The 19,843-nt window shown below is 39.0% G+C and overlaps 1 protein-coding gene across 4 annotated transcripts in view; it reads right to left on the bottom strand.

Moving 5' to 3' along the window:
* The window catches only part of slc23a2 (solute carrier family 23 member 2), a 42,340-nt gene extending 23,247 nt beyond the window's left edge, over positions 1-19,093 (bottom strand). For 2 of the 4 annotated variants that reach the window (XM_039802420.1, XM_039802421.1), the window contains exons 1-2: positions 18,778-19,093; positions 2,502-2,550 (exon numbers count right to left, since the gene is read on the bottom strand). In XM_039802420.1, the coding sequence (XP_039658354.1) occupies positions 2,502-2,550 (49 nt within the window). In that variant the 5' untranslated portion in view covers positions 18,778-19,093. The remainder of the gene's footprint in view (positions 1-2,501; positions 2,551-18,777) is intronic. The other 2 variants (XM_039802423.1, XM_039802422.1) reach the window with 1 other exon arrangement.
* Between the last annotated feature and the right edge of the window lie 750 nt (positions 19,094-19,843).

Raw genomic sequence — 19,843 nt, 5'->3', positions numbered from 1 at the left:
TAATTAGCGAGATTTATAACTTTAAGGGTTCTAATATCCTAACTTCATTGTGAGGGTCTCATCACATCAGAGAGCTCGAGGGGAAATGTGATGATTACAAATGTAACTCAGTTCTCTTGTTTTTTGTTCCGTCTATTTTGGATGACAAAAGAATGTTAATGGCAACCATTTCCCATTTATCAAATTAAAAAAGAAATCAATATGCTGGTTATAGCTTTACAAATTCTAATATTTGCTTCATTTTCTCTGTTTCCATTCAAAACATTTCAGGTCTATTTTGGCTGCTGTTTTTTGGTTGCTAAACAGTTAAGAGCACTTACAGTATATGAGCACTGGTAACTTGACTACTGTAGATTTGTCAAGCAAAATTGCCAAGAAGTATCTGGTTCTCGCTTCTCTACTGTGAGTATTGGTGGATTTTCGTCCTCTTATGCGATAGTAAATTGAATATGTTTATTAGTCAGACAAAACTAACAATCTACATGTCACTTAGGCCTTTAAGAAATAGTAATGGGCATCTTTAAAGTATTTTGACTTTTTTTTTTTTATTTACAAAATAATCAAGAACTTAATCCGCAGATTAATCAATTAATTCAAGGAATGGTTCGGTGCAGCCCTACACCGATCCTTAACAAATAATCAACAGATTAATTGAAAAATAATAAATTTCTTTTGAAAGAACAATTTCTACACTTCAGTTAATAATTCATATTTCCAACAGGTCTGACAGACACAAGAATAGAAGGCTAATACATAGAGGCAAGATTATACAAAGAGTTGGGAAAAAAGTTAAACATGAACACGTGTTTGACAGACAGGAGGAACAGAGTCAACAGAGTGGAGAGATGATGAAAAAAGAGCAGGAGGCAGAGAGAGAGAAAACAGGATTGTCCAATTCCTGGTGTCATGTCAACTTTTGTTTGTGTAATAAGTAATTTAAGTAAAGTCGCTCTGTCCAACTCCTGACATTTGGCTGACACTGGCAAACCTTTTATGAACTGAAAAACAAACTGATATTAGAGACAATCTTCCTCTGAGGGACTTGTTGTACTTGCTCATATTATTAATAGTATTTGGGACCAGTAATTACTATGCATGTTTGTGATGACTGCTTTGTGTTACTGAATTGCCCTGTTGAGATGTTGTTATACATGTATTTTGATCTCTGGTCTCTCTTTTAAAAGAGCTCTTTATCTCAATGAGACTTCCTGATAAAATTAAGTTGAACTAACTAACTAATCTCTGAAAATAAAATGGCAGGACAGTTTGGTGTACAAAATGTGAAAAGAATAAATACTGAGCCAGACAGTGGATGAATCGAGCTTTGGGGCGTCAGAAAAACACAAGCTCTCAGGTCACATCTCTAACACCATTGTTTAGAATGAACAAAACTACAAGGATATTTTCACATTTCAAAACTACAGTGCTTCGACCTTTTATCTTCTTTTTGAGGCTCATTTAGACAGTTGCATTAGGCAGTTCATGAATCATGCCCCTCTGTAAATGAAACCGCATCACACTAGGATACTGTAATACTAGATCATCAGGGTCGACTGATGGGTTCACTCGAGAACTAGTGTTGCAACACAAAAGACCATTATAATGGATCACTGAAGCCTCCAAATATTGAACTAAGCCTTTAAATTAATAGTCTCAGAAGGATAAAGAGTGAACTAGGGATCCGGCTTCCTTTGTCCCAATGAACACTGATGCAAAGCAGTTTTATTATTTAAAAAGGTAATTTCATTCATTACTTAGAAAACAATTACCAAACCAACTCTATACTTTTTGATTAAAAAATGCTTTTGTATAACAGCAGTTTAACTAATTAAATATAGATCTTGCTTTCCTTTCTTATTCCTCGGCTCCCCATTTTTCATTACGTGTGTCTAGAGGGTGATGGTAGGAGTGTGACATCCTTTAGTTCTTATAATCCGATGAGTTATGCTAACTATATTGAAGAGTTTGTTGTGAGTGCTTGTGTCTACAATCTAATGCTAATTTATAGGTATATTGGACAACAATTACCATATAAAATCCATTATCTTGATGTCTCATAGGTTCCTTAAATGCATACCTGACAGAAAGCCTGAACAAGTAATAGTTTGTATCAAAATCGCGACTTTTTAACAAGCTGTAAAAACGTTTAGACTGCGACCATTGACTTTGTTAGCCATTAATACTACCAAAGAAACTACCAATATAGGCGAGGAGACAAAATAATTGCAATTCTAACTATAAAAAGGCAATAATCCCCCACCACCAAAAAACAGTCCTAAAAATGAAAAAAAAGTTTATGTTCACTAAAACTACAGGTCGTAAATCTATTTTGTGCCACTCCAAGCTTTACTTCTGCATCAACCTGTATATTAGCAACATATGTTAACTGTCAGCAGATGAATAACTAGTGTCATATTCCCTTTAACTGTATTTCAAAAATGGTATCGCAAAATATCCATCTCCCTGCTTGCAGTGTAAAAATGTTGGGATAGGTGTAATACCTAGTTGACACATCCCATCACTCCTGTCAAGCTGTGCGGCTGGGAGCATCTGTGTGGAAGGGCCAAGAGAGAGGGGAATGGTGGTTAGAAGAAGAAGAGGAAAGAGAAGAAGAGAAGGGGGAGGAGGAAGAGAGGCAGAGGGATCAAGGATAAGGAGGAGTTGAGATATAAGTTAATTGACAACAGCATTTAATCACAAGCAAAGGTTAGTATGTTGTGTGACTGAGAAGTCAGATTAGGAGGTGAAATATAGCTTTAGGAAGGCAGCAAGAGTTATTTCGGTTGCAATCAAGTCATCCACCTAGAGGGGGCATGTAATTATAAGCATAATGAGAGAGAAAAAAGAAGCCCACCTAGGTAAACCTTATACAGAATGATCATGATTGACATGGTAATATTTGAAAAAGAGCCTTTAATAAATAGCACTTTAATCTTTCAAGAGCTACTGTACTTCTTCCTCTGAGAGGAACAAAACCCTATTTTCCTTTGAGTTCTGCAAAACATTCCTTTACTTTCAACTTAAACACAGACAAAAAAAGGCATGGGCAAGGAGCCTTACTCCTTTATAAAAGAAAGCTTGCTTTATAACATGGTTTTTATTTTCATGGTTATCATTCTTCTAAAAAGGAAATAACATTATGATCCGGAAATGCAGAAACATCGGCGAAAGGAAATCCACTAGGCAAGAAGACACGAGCAGTCAGATGATCCTGCAAGTTTAAACCAGGGACTCAAACTATCTGAGGGTCACTGGCCAGGCTTTTCTCTCCTAGAAGGGCTGCTTGAACGCTTTTTTTAATTAAAACATTCAATTTCAACTAAAATGCTCTAAAGCTGACCCACTCCTGCCTCTAATACTTAGCACAATGCCCTGCATGTTTAATAAAGTAATGCTGAATACAATGCTTTGTATTCTATACACAAATTTTAAAAATGTTGTCTCCTTGTAAATGATACAGTAAACTGTCAAATTAAGCAGCATGTGGTAGTGTCACTAGTGTGAATCAGTTGTGAGATGTGGAGTGCGACAGAAAGTATCCCAGCAGCCTCTAGGAGACTTAAAACCTGATGAGGCATGAGCAAACATAAAAGCCATGGTACTGTAGCATGACATTCTCTCAAATGCCCTTTTCCACTGTTGCCCGAGAGACACAAACTCCCTCCTCGACTCGTCCCTGTGTTTTCTGTCTGTGTGTTGACTGGGATTCAGTCAACACCCACAAAGAAACAGGGAACTGCTGGAGAGAAGAGAGAACTGAAACTGAGCTCATGTGAATATGTAACCGAGGAGAAATCTGCAGTTTCATAAACAAAAATAACTTTTCACATTATGTAAAACACAACATATTAAAAGGATAAAAGCAGGGAAAGTGTGTGTGATTGTATTTAAGAGGTGTATCGAAGAAAAGAAGATATGAAGAAAGAAGAATATGAAAAGCACTGACGAAAAATTAGAGCGAGGAGGAACAAAGACGACTGCAGTGGTAATTTTAACTCATCCCAGAATAAGCAGGCTGGTGGACAGAGTTCTTGCCTGCTGGATCTACAGTACAACCATGGTAACCTGATCTGTGGATCCTGTACAGGCTTGTGCCGTGTTGTGTGGGACTCCACCGGAGGAGGATGACCTCGCACCAGATGTTTGTGTTGGTGGTTTCATCTCTCGGGCCACGTGTGTGTGCCAGTGTGCTTACAGTATGTGTGTGAGCATCACCTCCATCTCCTTCAGATGTTAGTCTGAAGTTCAGTCATAAATTCGGGACATTGTTAAGCCTGCAGCTTGTTTAGAGTAATGTATAAGTGGTTTTCATTTCTCGTGTCATAAAAGAACATATCTGGGGTCATGAAAACCAATGAATTTGTGGAAGTGATGAATTCCTGCCCACTGTCAGCACTAAGTCAATTGAAAATGCAACTTCATCATTGACCTTCTTCAAGGATTTAATTCACAACAGCATTTTAATACTAAGGTGTCAACTAACAATCATTTTATTACAGATTAATCAGATGACAGTTATATCCTGCATTAGCAAAGAATAGTGAAAAAAATGCCCATCACAATTTCTCAAAGTCCAAGATCAGATTGCTTGTTTTGTCAAAAAACTAAATTCAGCTTTCAGAAAAGCAGCAAAATCACACTTTTAGAGCGGCGACTAGTAAATATAAAACGATCAATGAGTCAATTATCAGAATAGCTGCGGATTAATTTTCAAATAGTCTAATCGATTCATCCTTTTTAGCTCTACTTAATACTTAGCCACAGAATAAAACAATTAATTGAAAAACGGAGTCAAACTGCAAACCCCTGAGACAATACATCAGTTATTGACAAAAAAAAATAAATTAAATGTATCACTAAAACGAGGACAAGGCGCGTTTGTAAAAGGTACTAATAAGAACATGAGATGTCGTGAGAATGCAAATACATTGTCATTGTTCCTTGGAATAAGTAGCTTAAATGCTCACAATGAACAATACAGCCATGTGAGTGGTGTCTGCTGTAATTCCTTGAACAGTTCATCACTACAAAGCTTGGCCAGTTGTCATCCTGTCAAGTTTAACAAGCAAATCAACAAACCGGTCAATTACACGTCATAGTCGTTTCACAAAGGCTTTAAAACAATTCGAAGGATGTATGAAATGATATAAACCAAAGTAAAAGGCACAAACATATGTGAAGATATACGTGTGCGGCCATGCTCTTGAACATACATTTGCATGACAGGGTAGGTACACGTGAGGGGTTCGTATTTCCCCATGAGGGGGAGCGAAAATGCCTGCATGGTCATGTTTACATTGGTCATTGGTTCCTGTCAGTGGAGCAGAGGTGAATGGAGATAAGAGTTTGTCTCAACAGCACAGTTACAAGGGCAGCAGGCAGACTCACTGTAAATGTTTCAATACAGAGACGGCAATAATGTACCATGGATGGCCAGAAGTTTGCCGTTTTATAATTCTGATGATTCACTGTTGTTGATCCAGACTAAATTGACTAACAAATACAAACTAATGTGTACGTGTTACGTTTTAAAGCTATGTTCTACAGTACCTACTGCTGCAACTAAGGGTTATTTTCACTATCAATTCATCTTTTTTCCTTTCTTAAAAAAAGAAAAAAAAAGGACCCTTTCAAATTCCCATTACCCACGGTGATATCATCATATTGAATTTGAATATAAAACTGAAAAAAATAGCAAATCCATTTCAGAAACTGGATGCTGCGAAAGTTTAGAAGTATGACTTAAGTGTAACTTTGGATTCATTTTCTGGTGATGGATTGATAAATACTTTCAGCACTAGTTCAAACTGTTTTATAAACCAAAACGACACAAAAACCTATTGCTGGGTACCCAATGACCTGCCAGGTCAAATTTGGTGCAGTTTGTACACGCGACATGTTTATTATTAATAAACTTTGACTAACAGCGGGGGCAGCACTTCATGACTCTGCTTCATCTAATTTGGGTTTAAACAATCAGCACTCAAAAAAAAAAAGAAAGAAAAAAAAGGAGGAACTAGATAATGCTATCACCTGCTGAGAGTTGTGGTTGGAACATAATCCTACAGACACCTGGCTCTTCATATCACCCGATTACCCCCCATTAAAACAAGTAATGACCATTTTTTCAAGTCAAGTGGATAACACTTCAAATACATGTGCACCTGCACAGGCAATAATTTGTTGTAAATGTCAAATTATGGTGGCAGCTGTTAGGGGAAATATTTACCAGAAACAACCAACACTCCTAGCAAGACATCCTTTACACAACTGACAGGAAAGACCACATGTTAGAACTGACTTGCTGAATAATGCAACCAGTAGACAAATAAGCATGTGCAAACATTCTAGTTTTGCAACTCGATTACGTCACATCAACTGAATGTTTCCGTCTCTACTGTTTATTAATTACGTACACCTTATCTGTGAAATATTTGTCTTTACTTGTGTTGATCAAAAGCGGTAGAATGGGGTTGCTACATACCTGTCAAGTATCCCGTTTTGGCCGGGAAAGTCCCGTATTTTACCCTTCTTTCCCGCCGTCCTCCCGTATTAGTATTTTCCCGTAAATCTCCCGTATTTTAACCTGCGTTATTAAAAAATAATAATACCCCAGAGCGGAGTAAAAAAAAAAAAAAAAACATTCCCAATCTGAGCTCTGTCACTAGCCTCGCGACAAATGCCACCTGCAGTAGCCTACTACAGGTACTGTAGGTGGCAGTTGTCGCGAGGTTAGTGTGTGAGGTCAGATGATGAGTGACAACGCGGGGGGAAAAAAGAAGAAAAAAAACAGAGACGGATGATGGACGCTACGACAGAGACGGTGCGCTGCCAAAACTTATGAAGGCTTAACTATGCATTCCCCATAGCAATGCACGTTGAGAAAGGGTGTTTAGCATGGTACGAAAGATTGTTACAGAGAATAGGATGACGTTAGACAACAGAACTGTTCGCGCTCTACTCTCATGTAACATGAACCACTCGGCCCGCCCCACCAAATACACCTTTTCCAAACAACATTTGTTGCAAAGTCTGCAACAAATGTGTACGTACAATTACTCACCCAAAGAGTAAAGAAAAGTTATGTGAAATTAAAAGAAAAACTGTAAAAGAAAAGCAATATGAAATGAAAAGAATGTGTGGAATGAAAATAAAATGTAAATGTAAAGATCACAAGCAATGTTATAAATTGTAAATGTTTTCAGCATTCTGCATCAAGTGGTGATTTTAGCTTTCTTGTACACCCGTCTTAAAATGTAAGGGATACTGGAGCTTGGTTGGGGTGGTGGGACTGCTCGCGGTGGGCGCCGGAAAATTTCCCTTATTTTCAAATCCAAAACTTGACAGGTATGGGTTGCTATAAGGCCTAAACTTAAAAAAAAAAAAAATAAGCTTGCATCAGTGCCGTCTTTCAATAGCTTAAATAGGGTTTTTAACATTAAACATTAATTTTCATCTATTCCATTGCTTGGAATTTTATAGTTATATTTATTCTATTTCTAACCTACTACCGTTTTGCCTCAATCATCTCTGCTATTGATCTGCTCTGTTGCAGTCTTTAAACCTCTTTTTATTAACTTATTTCGTTATAACTTTTGTCCATGAATAAAATGAATTCAGTAAATGTATTAATCCTTATTGGAGGAATTTAAAACACAGAAGAATAAATGGTAAAAAAGCTAAACAATACAGAAATAGAAAGTGCATAGTAACAGCTAAAAGTGAAGCATTGTTTTCAGAACTTCTGACTGGTCTCAACCCATTCAGCACACAAACGGGCACCTTTAGTATCTTCATTTTAAATGAAGACATGTTGCATAAAACATGCTATTCATATGCACCGACTTTCACTTCCATTTAATTTAGGCTGATCCCACCTGGATCGTAAGACAAGATTTGATGGAGGCAGTGACTGAAAGAAAGAGCTAGCAAAGACAACAGCTGGCGCTGTGATGATATAACTGTACAAAAGGTTCAACTAAGATGTTATACTTTTATTACAGTACAGCAGCAGGGAAGCCGGTTACATCTAGATCAGGGAAATAGAGATGTGCAGCCTTTAAATGCATTTCCAACCCCTTCTCAAAGTTAAACCTACACCCACACAGCATGCTATCAGCAGCACATGAATGGGCGTTGAAGGTTAGATAAACTTTTTTTTTTTTAAATATATAGTTTCCCACATTTGTTCTCAGACAAAAGGCGTGTACTGTAACTCTACACGTTTCTTATATCCACAACCTCAGGCATTTTTCATCAAGTCCAGCGGGGATATTTAAGACTAAAAGGCATCCATTGTTGCTTGAACTTTATGAAATCCTTTAAGCCTACTTCAGACTCCTGCTGTTTCTCCCAGCGTGGCAACCAGTTGTATTTGCTTGTACAGTAGCTATGGAGACAGATTACTTTCATTCAGCCCTTTAACGGTTTCATAATGATCAGCTAAAAACCTCCGATGTTAAAGAACAAACTGTTATATTAAGTTACAGGCTGTTTGCAAAAGAGATGTATAACTTCAGTTCATGCCGATTTTTTACTGCTAGGGCTGCAAATAACGATTACATTTACCAATTGTTTCATCTATAAAAAAAAAAAATGTTTATCAAATGTCTTGTCAGACAGTCCAAAAACCCAAAGATAATCCATTTGCAATGATATAAACCAGAGAAAAGTAACAGAACGTTTGACACTGTAGCTTAGAAAATGACAAACAATCGATTATCAAAATAGTTAATTCAATTCACTTTATGGCAATTGGCTAATGAATTAATTGATTTATCATTTTAGCTCTACATACAGTGAGTCTGTTTGGGTTAGAAGACTAAGAAAACTATCAAATATTCACATTTGAGAAGGTGCAAAAAAAATAAAATAAAAAAAAAATAAAAATAAGAAGACTTCGGAAACTACTGAGAAAATTAAAATCGATCATCGATTTTAGGTCAATCAATCAACTAATTCATTGTTTCAGCTCCAAGGCATCATTTCATCATACTTTCAAAACACCCCAATCTCTGCAGCAGAATCATCACAACCACCCAAACACACACGGTATTTTCTGGTTTGTCTGAAGTGTGTTGGCAGAACAGGGAAAATAACAAACAAATACGGCTGAGAGAGATAAGAAGACATATGCATCACTGGGTGAGGCTCCTCACATGCAGACCTGATACCAGGGCCAGGAGAAGATAGAGATCACATGGAGGTCTAGAACAAGACTTTCAGCTATGGTTGCACACAAAGTTCATATTATTGTACACTAGGGCTGCAGCTATCAATTATTTTAGTAATCGAGTATTCTACCGATTATTGCATCGATTAATCGGATAAGAAATACTTTTGTTTTATTGAAGAGCAATAATATACTATAGTTTGGTTTAATTTTCGGAAAAACTACATTGTTATTGCCTACATTGCCTACAACCTCAAACGAAGGCATTGAACATACATAAACATTACAACAACTTAACTTTCAGAACTACAAGTTTCAACCTGAGACTGATCTGTACATAGGCCTATACTGTAAATATTAGTTATACTCAACACATTTTCATTTATATATTTGATTACAATGTCACACAGCTCTGTTACACTTATGCTAGTAGATCGTTGACCAGCTGTTTCTCCGTGAATAGAGAGAGTGAGAGAAAATGGTGCACAACAATCAGCTGTTTTTCACGAAGGGATAGTCAACAAGTCAGCTCTTTAGATCAAATTGTGGTCACCACTAGGTATTACGCTTGTCTTTGTTTTTGGTGTTTGGTTAAGTTTCATCGTCCATACGACTCGGTGATTTATTTTTTTCGGGTCCGCTTCGTGGAACGGATGATTAAGTTAGACTCCATGTTTTCTGTTGAGATGCTGAAGCATTGACGTCGTGCTATTATTGTCATCTAATCATCCGTGCGGAAACACCGTGAACGGTACAACGTTGGTAACGTTGATTAAAGCTTCGAGGCAAATCATTTTGCATCAAGGTTTTTTAGTAATCAAATTATTCAAGTTACTCGAGGAATCGTTTCAGCCCTATTGTAAACATTATCAGTCTGTACAATAAAGGGGACCAGCAAGGACTGAATGCATATTCTGCTTTACTCTGTTTTATTTCACTTTAAACTGATTATCTTTGGGTTTTGGACAGTTGATCAGACCAAGCGAGGAAGTGGCAGTGGGGAGTTTTTACCATTTGACTTTGTGGTTGTTTCACATTGTGTGATTTCATGTAAAAAGTTGAGAGCATCCACTAAAGTCTGATGCCTCTATATTATCATCTGTCCAATAAAGACAAAAATGCAGATAAAAACATACTCAAACCTGTACAGAACATTTACAATGATCTTCACAAAAACAACCTGGAAACACTATTGTGGCTTTAAACTGTTTTAACAGGTAAACAGCATTTTAAAAATCACTCAACTTAGTGTGGCTATAGACACAGACCTCAAATGGACCACTTCCAGTAAGACAGAATACAGTAGGCAAGTCAATTAAAAATGCTATTTAGTCTGCTGCTAAAAGTCCATCCATCAGCTATCATGCTGCTGATTAAACTTTTATGAAACTTACGATATCTGTTATTGCTTAGTTCCAGTATTTTCAAAACTGCAGTGACTGCCTCTGAGGAATTGCTACAACATGGTCTGTAAGTGAGGCAAAAAAAATCTGGTTTGAGAAGAATCCACTGACTGGACACGACACTGGCATGACATGACGTAAGAGGTCAAAGGGTCTTGGGCGCACGTGTGGTTTGTTAACAGTAAAAGAAAAGGTCAGCCGTGTGGGAGAATTTCATCATGTCGGACAAAGATCAGCGACATATACTGCCACCAGCAAGACTCGGTCCTTGGTAACTACAGCATTTGAGAAAGGGAGAAAATTCCCCCATGGACAGCGCCAAAGCTAAAAGGGATTAGTAAAAAGTGGATGGAGTTCATTGCATTAGATGACCAGCCGTTTCAAAGCCTATAAACAGCCCAGTCGTCGTGGTCATTTTGCTGACGTCTGTCTCCCTGAAATGTACAATGCTTAGCCACGGTCACAGCAACACAAATATGACAAATATTTTAACCTGATAAAAGCAGTGTTAAACTCCAAGAATATTATATTTTATTACTTTTGTAATGGCTTTTACATTTATGATAACAAAATGTTTTTGTTGAGCTTCTATGTAGGTACTAAAAGATTATTGTCATTGAGTAAGTAACGTTAGTTGTATAGCAAGCTAAAAGGGCTTTTGAAGCGGTTATTTTTCATGTGAAAGGATATATTAAAAGGTCATAAATTTGTATGATTGAATGTGTGCTCATTCCAAAAAAAATGTAATGATGGGATAAATTACTTTAAAACAGTCTTTTTTTTTTATAATAAAGATTTCTTTGTGTCCCTGTCACAAAAAAGGGAACAACAACAATGGTATCAGTCAAATACTTATTTTAAACATCGGTATCGGACCAGAATTTCAGATTAATGCATTTAAGCTTAAACCAAACGTTGTGGTATGGAGTGCAAACTAAAAAACAAAAGGAAACATCAGTACAAAGGTAGGTAGCCAGAATAATTTAAAGAGGGGCAGAGCGTCAAGAAGGAATCTAATCCTTAAATTATCTTTCTGTAAAAACAACACAAGTTTAAACATGAACTTGTGGCTTACAAGTATTTTGGCAAACATTTATTTCTGTTCTCCACAATGCTTGGATTTTAACATTCAAATAAAACATGGTATTTGTCCCCCAGACAGTTGTTATCACATAAATTACAAAACATTTTGTTCCTTTCCACACCCTTGGATCATCCTATTATTTTCGGTATTCTGTTATTAAAAGACTCAAAGGTTACAAATCACATGGACATGCCTTCTGTTTCCATAAAGTCCTCTTTAAACTCACATGATGGTATACTCTGAAACTCATTGCGCCACTTCTGCAGAACTGATCTTTTAACCTCTGTTCAACTGCTAGCAGATTAAATAAACATTGTCTGGCTAAGCTTTGTTTCTTTTAACTCTTTATTTTTTCAAACAATACATAGTGGATATCGTCATAGTTCCCCATATATCATTTTGTTACATGTTGACATTTTAACATTGTAATGTGAACGTGAGGAATTTTAGATTAACAATTGGTGCATCCCTAGTCATGCGTGCTGGTTTTACATGGGTGCCTCAAGTTCCTCCCTGTGGGGCGTGTGGCGGAATTTCCAGCTTACGAACTCATGCTATGTATGTTGAGAAAGTAGTACCAAGTCTCATTCAGGTCGGTGTCCAACATAACCTTTGTAGGCAGAGGAGTAGTTCAACTTTGTGCCTCCATAGATTCAGGGAATCTAGGCAGCTGCATCATAAGGGAATGTTTTGTTTCAGGACTGTCTCCTTTTGGAGGTCGGTGGGCCTGCCACACTTTTGGATACTGACCAAAAGAGACCAAAGAGATAAGCTGAACTAGGCTTTAGCATCTGTGTTTTAGGCACCTGCTATATCTTTGTTTACCTTAAAGGTTCAGCTAAACTTAACGACTCCAGCATGAGTTTAAATACACTTTCATGAAGACCGGAACTTCAGAGAGTTGAGACTGCACTGCACAATAACACATCGTGGTTAAACTGTACTGCTTGCATACATTCTCTCCTCAATTGAGTGTTCATTAAATGCTTCGGTGTAATCTATCAAGGTCTCCTAAATCTTCTTCATGTATGTGAAATGAGTTGTGCTGCTCCTGAGTTTTTCCTTAACATAACGTGACATCACTGCCGTAATATCTGACGATGTGATTCAGGGCTCGGCCGTTAATTACAGCATACCTAACCGTCTCGCTCATTGAGCAGTTCTGTGGGACGTGACATTACCCTTATCACATAATGCAGATTAACAGATACCCATAGGATGTGCTTCAGGGTTTAAGTCACATTCAACTGTCATACACGTCTTTGTAGAGCTGAGCAATAGGGCTAAAATCTACTATCTTGATATAGCCTAGATCACGTCATATCTCGATACACTACGATATAGCATGTTTTCTGTTAATTCAATAAAAATTCTAAATACATGGTAAAACCTATTTTGTATTCTACTGTGTGAATTGAATACTTGACATGAAAAGGTACCTAGAATTATATACTTATAAAAAAATATTATTTACGAGTCAATCACTAGAATCTGCACCAAAGTCTGATTAGTTGCGATCGCCAATAAATCAATAAGTGGCCCCACTGGTCACACACACACACACACACACACACACACACACACACACACACACACACACACACACACACACACACACACACACACACACACACACACACACACACACACACACACACACACACACACACACACACACACACACACACACACACACACACACACACACACACCTGTGATGGGTAGCCAATTAAGGGCTATTGTAAGTAGTAAGACACGGGACACATCCTCAACAAAGAACAGATGTCCTAAAAACCTGACTTCTAGTCTCAGTAACCGCTCACAAGCATCACTTCCCTGACAAGGAGGAGAATAAATTCTTTTTTTAATACTGTTACAGTGATTTGTGTAGTTTAACAGTTTAAAACTGTGGGCTACGCTGTTCAGTCCTTGTTATGCAAGAACCATATGGTGTGCTTAGCTGCCTTTGGCCATTTAATCCCCATTTTACTCCATTTCAAGATTAGAAGGGCACAATGTGTAGCCACTAACCGTAAAAGGTTTTCTTTATTTAGCAAAAAAAGTAATATACCAATACACATCTGCAAAAAAAAAAAAGTAAATGTTACTTCAAGGTATACTATTAAGTACCACATGCTAACATTTTACTACTTACCACCAACAATGCAACCACCCACACACCCCTTTACAGAGTAGAGTGGGAAGGCACAGCATGACCCAGCAATTCGAGGTAATGACTAAGTCACATGCTGCCAGCAGCAAACAGGGCCAAGAATCCAGTTCTGTGACCCAGTTTACCTCACTGTGACTGTTCCTGGCCTGACATCCTGTGAGGTGATCCTCTGTATCCATCTCTGTATCCATTTACTGAGCATCAGACCAAAGACTGCGAAAGGCTGAAAAACTAGTTTTCAAATAATGATAAATGTGACAGTTACTTACTGGTATTATTGTCAGCATTGTGCAGTTGGCTAATTACTTACACATTGTGTAAATGAGAAACTTCATAAAGAATTAATAGAAAACAATACATATGATGATTGCAGTTTACTGTACAAGCTACACTTAACTGCAGATAAGCTTTCTATTTTATTTATGCACCTTTCCAGTAAATGGGGAAGAACATATGCATCAGCCTGTTAACAGATTGATGGCTGCACATCTACAGACACTGACTCATTTAAGAACAGGAGACCGCACCTGCTCAGTATAGCTGTACCTTTCAGGCAGCCTAGATTAGAGAAGTAATGAACCACACACAGTACCCTGAAAATTATATGTTGGCTGAAATACAAAATAAAAGGGTGTACATCCAACACTTATGAGGCAAAAAACAAAACAAAAGAAGAACGGGTTGCACACCATTAGTCCTCATGCAAACAGTATTTAAGTTAACCATTTCAACTACAAGGTCTTGAGTGTGGATAAGTGAACTAAAAATATGAAATTGAGGAAAATGTATTGGTCAAGATACATCTCTCATGCAGTGAAATTTAGTGACTAGTTGTTGGGTTTTTAAAACGTGATGAATTGCCTTTAAGACATTAGAGCTGAAATGGTTAGTCGCTTAATTTAATATGCATCTGCAACTATAGTTAATTAATCACTTAAGTAAATTTTTCAAGCAAAAATGGCCAACACAGGTTCAGCTTCTCAATTGTCCTGATTTGCTGCTTACATTATACTTGATTTAATTTATTTGGGTTTTGGACAGATTGTCAGTTAAAACAAGGAATTTAAAGATGCCACCACTGGGTCTATGAAGTAATAATGGCCTTTACTATTATCTGACATTTTATAGACAAAGACACTCCAATCAACTCAACCAACCCACCAAACCTGTACTTAGTATGTCTAAAGATGCATGCCAGCACTTTGAAACAGCACTGAGTAGCAAAACACCTGCTCCAGAGCCGGTGACGTTGCTTTCTGCTTCAGATGTTCCACCATCACAATGGTCCCCAAACACAACATTCATCATAGATCTAAATGACTAACTGTACGTACACACCACCGCCGACTTGAGCTTCAAAGTTACAGGAAGTCATTCATTTTCAATGGAAGCCGGCTTCTCTCAGCTGCAAGAAGCGGCAAATCCATCGGCGTCGCGTTTTGGACGTCAAGCAGAAAGTTGAAGTTTGGTCAACTTTATGGTAATGAACTATGACGTGGTTCAGCGGCAAACGACCAGTAACCAATCGGAATATAGATGTCCAGCGAGCTGGCTGATCCCAGAAAAACATACGATGTAAACTTGCGTTCCCTGGGCTGAGAGGAGCGGGATGCAGCCAGGGTGCAGCTGACAACACTGTTAAGGGTGTTAGTAAAGTAAAGTAAAGTTAAGATCGAACATGATCGGGCGCCCGGATAGCTCAGTTGGTAGAGCGGACGCCCATATATAGAGGTTTATTCCTCAACGCAGCGGGCCCGGGTTCGACTCCGACCTCCAGCCCTTTGCTGTATGTCATTCCCCCTCTCTCCCCCCTTTCATTTCTTCAGCTGTCCTGTCAATAAAAGGCCTAAAAAAATAATCTTAAATAAATAAAAATGATTGAACATGATCGAACATAGAATGCTGCCACGTCAGAGCGACCAAAGCGTCAAAAGCTTCCCCATACTTTTTGACAAGCGTCCTTGACAGGGCGGCCAGAGCTTCTTTTGCAGCTCAAGTCGGTGGCGGTGTGTACGTACGGTAAAAGGCCGGTCACCCAGACTGTGGTCTGTGGTCACACAGAATTTTGATCCACACATCATAGTATCATCAACTTCTGTACAGACTGGAAGCAACTTTATATCCAGAACCTGTACAGTCCGCACTGGCACCACATAGGGAGGTCAACTGTCACTACAGCCCTTCTCCCTTTAGGCTACATCACAACTGCACCTCTGAGGTCGTAAAATTCCCAAACTCCTCCAGTGACGATTCAATGATCAAGTATTCTCGCATTTCTCCCAGACCTATAACTCCATAGCGCTGTGGAGTAAGGTCTGGCACCTCCACACGTACATTCCAGGATAGGAGAAAAAAAATGCTCTGGTTTTGTTTTTTTAAACCTATCACAATCGTCTTGGGTGGCGCTATCAGACGGTGGCTCTGCAAAATGGTCTTGGGAAGGAACTTGTTTCGGTGAAACATTTGCACCCTGCAAAAGAAAATGTCACATACAATATTAACTGAAGTTAACTGTTCACACAATACAGTAACGTTAGCGTGTAGCTTGCTAGCTCAAAGTTTGTTGTTGTTGTTTCCTAAGAAGAACGGATTTAGATGTTCCGGCAATTATCCTGGAGTTGATCCAGATTAATTGCAGAGTAAAAAATGTTTATGCTTTTATGCTTGTTTTGGCAGAGCAGCACATATATGCACATTGAGAGCTACTGGGCATTCCATGTATGCACACTAATAAAACAGATTCTTGTCCTTTGCTTTGGTCTTTCACGTGATCGGGATATGACGGGAGTATTTTTTGTGGGCTCAGGATGGGATGGGAGGAACAATTGATTCCCGTGTCACTCTCTATAGTACTTTGAACTGCAACACAACAATTTGCCTCGGGACAAAGAAAGTTCTATGTTATCTCATCTAAATCAAGAGTTAAAACCAGAGCTTCAAAGATTAATCAATTGTCAACTATAAAATTTATCTCCAACTATTTTAATAATCAATTTGTCATTTTTTATGACAAAAAGTAGTAAGTCGGATTCTAGCAACTTAAATGTGATCGACATTTTTCACCATTTTAAAAAGGCCAAACAACTACTACATTAATCGAGAAAATAATCGACTGATTATTCAAAAATGGAAATAATCATTTGTTGCAGCCCTAATTCAAACAATTCAGCTCTTCCACATATGTTAATATTTAAGGCTCCCATATTTTGTGCACCCATATTGCCATTAGACATTGCTGGTTGACTTGGTGTACAACATGAAGTAGATTTCAAACAAGCTGAGACAGACTATTAAAAATAAACCACTGGTGGTGGACTGGCACAAACCTCAGTCTTGCTCTCACACACCAGCGTGCCACAAGACAAGATAGGAGAATTTACCCTTCCTGAGTCCTATGCAAACTGCAGGCACAGGTGCAACGCAAATTACTCTGCATGCAAGAATATAGTGTTGTGTACTCCAATTGTACTGCAACAACTTACACTCTGCAGGTGCTCAAATACCACTTATCTTAATTATGCACTTAGTGCTAAATTTGTATTTATGTCATCCCCTCATCTTATATCTTATTGTAATTTTTTCTGTCATATGACTATGCTCTTGTTGCAGCAACTAGTGCTTTTATTGCTGAACTGACCCATATTTCATTGTACCGTTGACCCATGTGTTAACCTACATAGGACTAATAAAACTTGAACATTTGTAGTTATGTTTGATAACATTAAAAAGTAAAGTTAGGCTTTGCTCTCGGCTTTCCAACTCTTTTTATAATAATAGACAGAGATAAATGGAGAGAGAGAGCAGGGGATCTAGCGCCCACACTAAACTACCGGCTGCAGACGTGTGTCAGGAGGCAGCTCCAGCCCTCCAGCTCCACCTCAGCAGGGTCTTGGGCCTCTTCATTTCTGCCCACTTCAGCCCCTGACTACAAACCCGTTGCTTGGACCTCTGTGGTTAGGACATCTTTTGAGCGTCTTGTTCTGTCTTACTTAAAAACCCTTGCTGACCAACACCTGAAACCACTGCAGTTCGCCTACAGAGACAATAGGTGGGTTGTTTTAAGTGTGTATAGGTTTTTACAGTTATCCCTGTTCTGGTGTTTTTAGGTGAGAGGTAAGAATATCAAAACTCTTCCCGACAAAAAGGCCTAGGACCCTCACTGACATACTCTTAACCCCCCCACCAGTCACTAAATGTTAAATTAGCACACATCCTGGACTTTTATCCCTGACCATTGCGCGCGTGCGCACGCTGGAGTTTTGACCTCTTCAAACTATTTTTTCTCTCCATCAATCTTGAAAGCAGGTTAAGTTGTGACATAAACACAATAACATCTGACTAAACTGAGAATAGCAGTAAAGATTTCTCTTTCTAGACATATCATTACACATTTAAACTGGTAGCTAGCTGAGACAGTCAAAGCTGCCTTTTGTCATCAGGGGTTAATAGGAAGTTGTTTTAGATCTCACAATGATATTTGACACACATTCACTCACACACGCCAATAAATCCTATTAGCCAAATAAGCCCTGGTGTCCCAGTTAGTCAGTGCTGCCTGGTAGCTGTAGTTTCTTATCTTACCTTATGGGGTCTCAATTAATGAAATGACACAGGGCAATGCAAATTAGTGATGCATGTTTAGTCTCTTATAGTGTGTTAAAGCCATCATATAGAAACCTTGAGGCGTCTGGTCTCAACACCAAAGATAAGTAATAGCTTGTTGTTGTTTCTTGTTTAGTCGTGCTAAAAATGGGAAAAGTAAATAGACACATTTTGGCCTTGTGTTTCACGGTCACACTGCAGCATCAGCAGACACAAAAAAATCTCGTTATCGCTACCAGCTCCATAGCATAGAGCAGGAGTTGCTAACTGTCCCGCTTCTTAGCATCCGCATGTAAACTAAAGAGTGTTTTATGGGATTAAAAATTGCACGTTTTGTCCTCACCTGTCTGATGAAAGAGAAGACGGATCCACTTCCCTTCTCGGCTAACGTTACGTCCGTTGGCTCGCCCCCGTGGTTTGTGTTTTGAAGCGGTGTGCGCACACGAGGAAGGGGGGATACAGATAGCCTAACGTTACACTTGAAGCTGGAGGATAACCCAAGCCGAACTGACTGGGGTGAAGAGACAAGACCGTGTTCTAGCCCGGTTCTTCCGAGGCGAGCTACTCGTCTGCAACAAACGGGGTTTTAAACAGCTGCTCCGCTCATGGAAGGATTTCGCCTTTCATAAAGCCACGAAGGGGTTGACGTTCGTACTCACGCATGCCTACATCCTCCCCACACCCCTTGCCGCGGCTCAACGAATCAGAGGCGGCCTGGCTGTGACGCACCCCTCCCTCCTGCAAAATTACGAATCCCACTATGGCCACGCCAAGACCCGCCCTACGAAGCAGCTTGATTGGTTGGGGTTAGGCATTTCACCTCGAGTGGTTAAGGTTAGGGTTAGGGGATTGGTCAGGGGATAGGACCTGTACGTGTAAGCATGGACGCCTGGCCAATTGTAGTGTGTGAATGCTATTGAAGGGCGGGTCTTGGCGTGGCCATAGTGGGATTCGTAATATCGCCTCCCTCCTTTCCCAAGGAGGATAGATAGATGCCATAGACAGTATATAAGGCAGATGCTAGATCGGATCCGCTAGACGTGTCGACGTCAAAGGACGTGCCTTGTGGCCCGCCTTTCCGCCTTATTCTGCCTCTGATTAGTTTACCCTGGTATTCTTACCCAAACCCTAACCAATCCCCACCACCCATGCCTAAACCTAACTGCGTCGACCATTCTAGCAGATCCGATTTAGGATCTACCGATGTTCAGTGACAGCACCTTCAACAGCTTTTGTAATAATAAACTTTCTTGCATAAGCTGCGCTTTTTTTCCACCTGCTGGGCAGCACGTTCACTGCCTCCTAAAATATAAAAGTGAGGTCTTTCTGCTCGCCATCCACTGTGTTGCCTTCAGGCTGATGTATTCCACCACACTGCCATCTAATGGTTGTTTATTTGCAATGACTTT

The sequence above is a fragment of the Perca fluviatilis genome, chromosome 6, assembly GCF_010015445.1.
Source record: "Perca fluviatilis chromosome 6, GENO_Pfluv_1.0, whole genome shotgun sequence".
Classification (NCBI taxonomy): domain Eukaryota; kingdom Metazoa; phylum Chordata; class Actinopteri; order Perciformes; family Percidae; genus Perca; species Perca fluviatilis.
The sequence above is the reverse complement of the archived record's forward strand: the minus strand, read 5'-3'. Positions and strand labels throughout refer to the sequence as shown.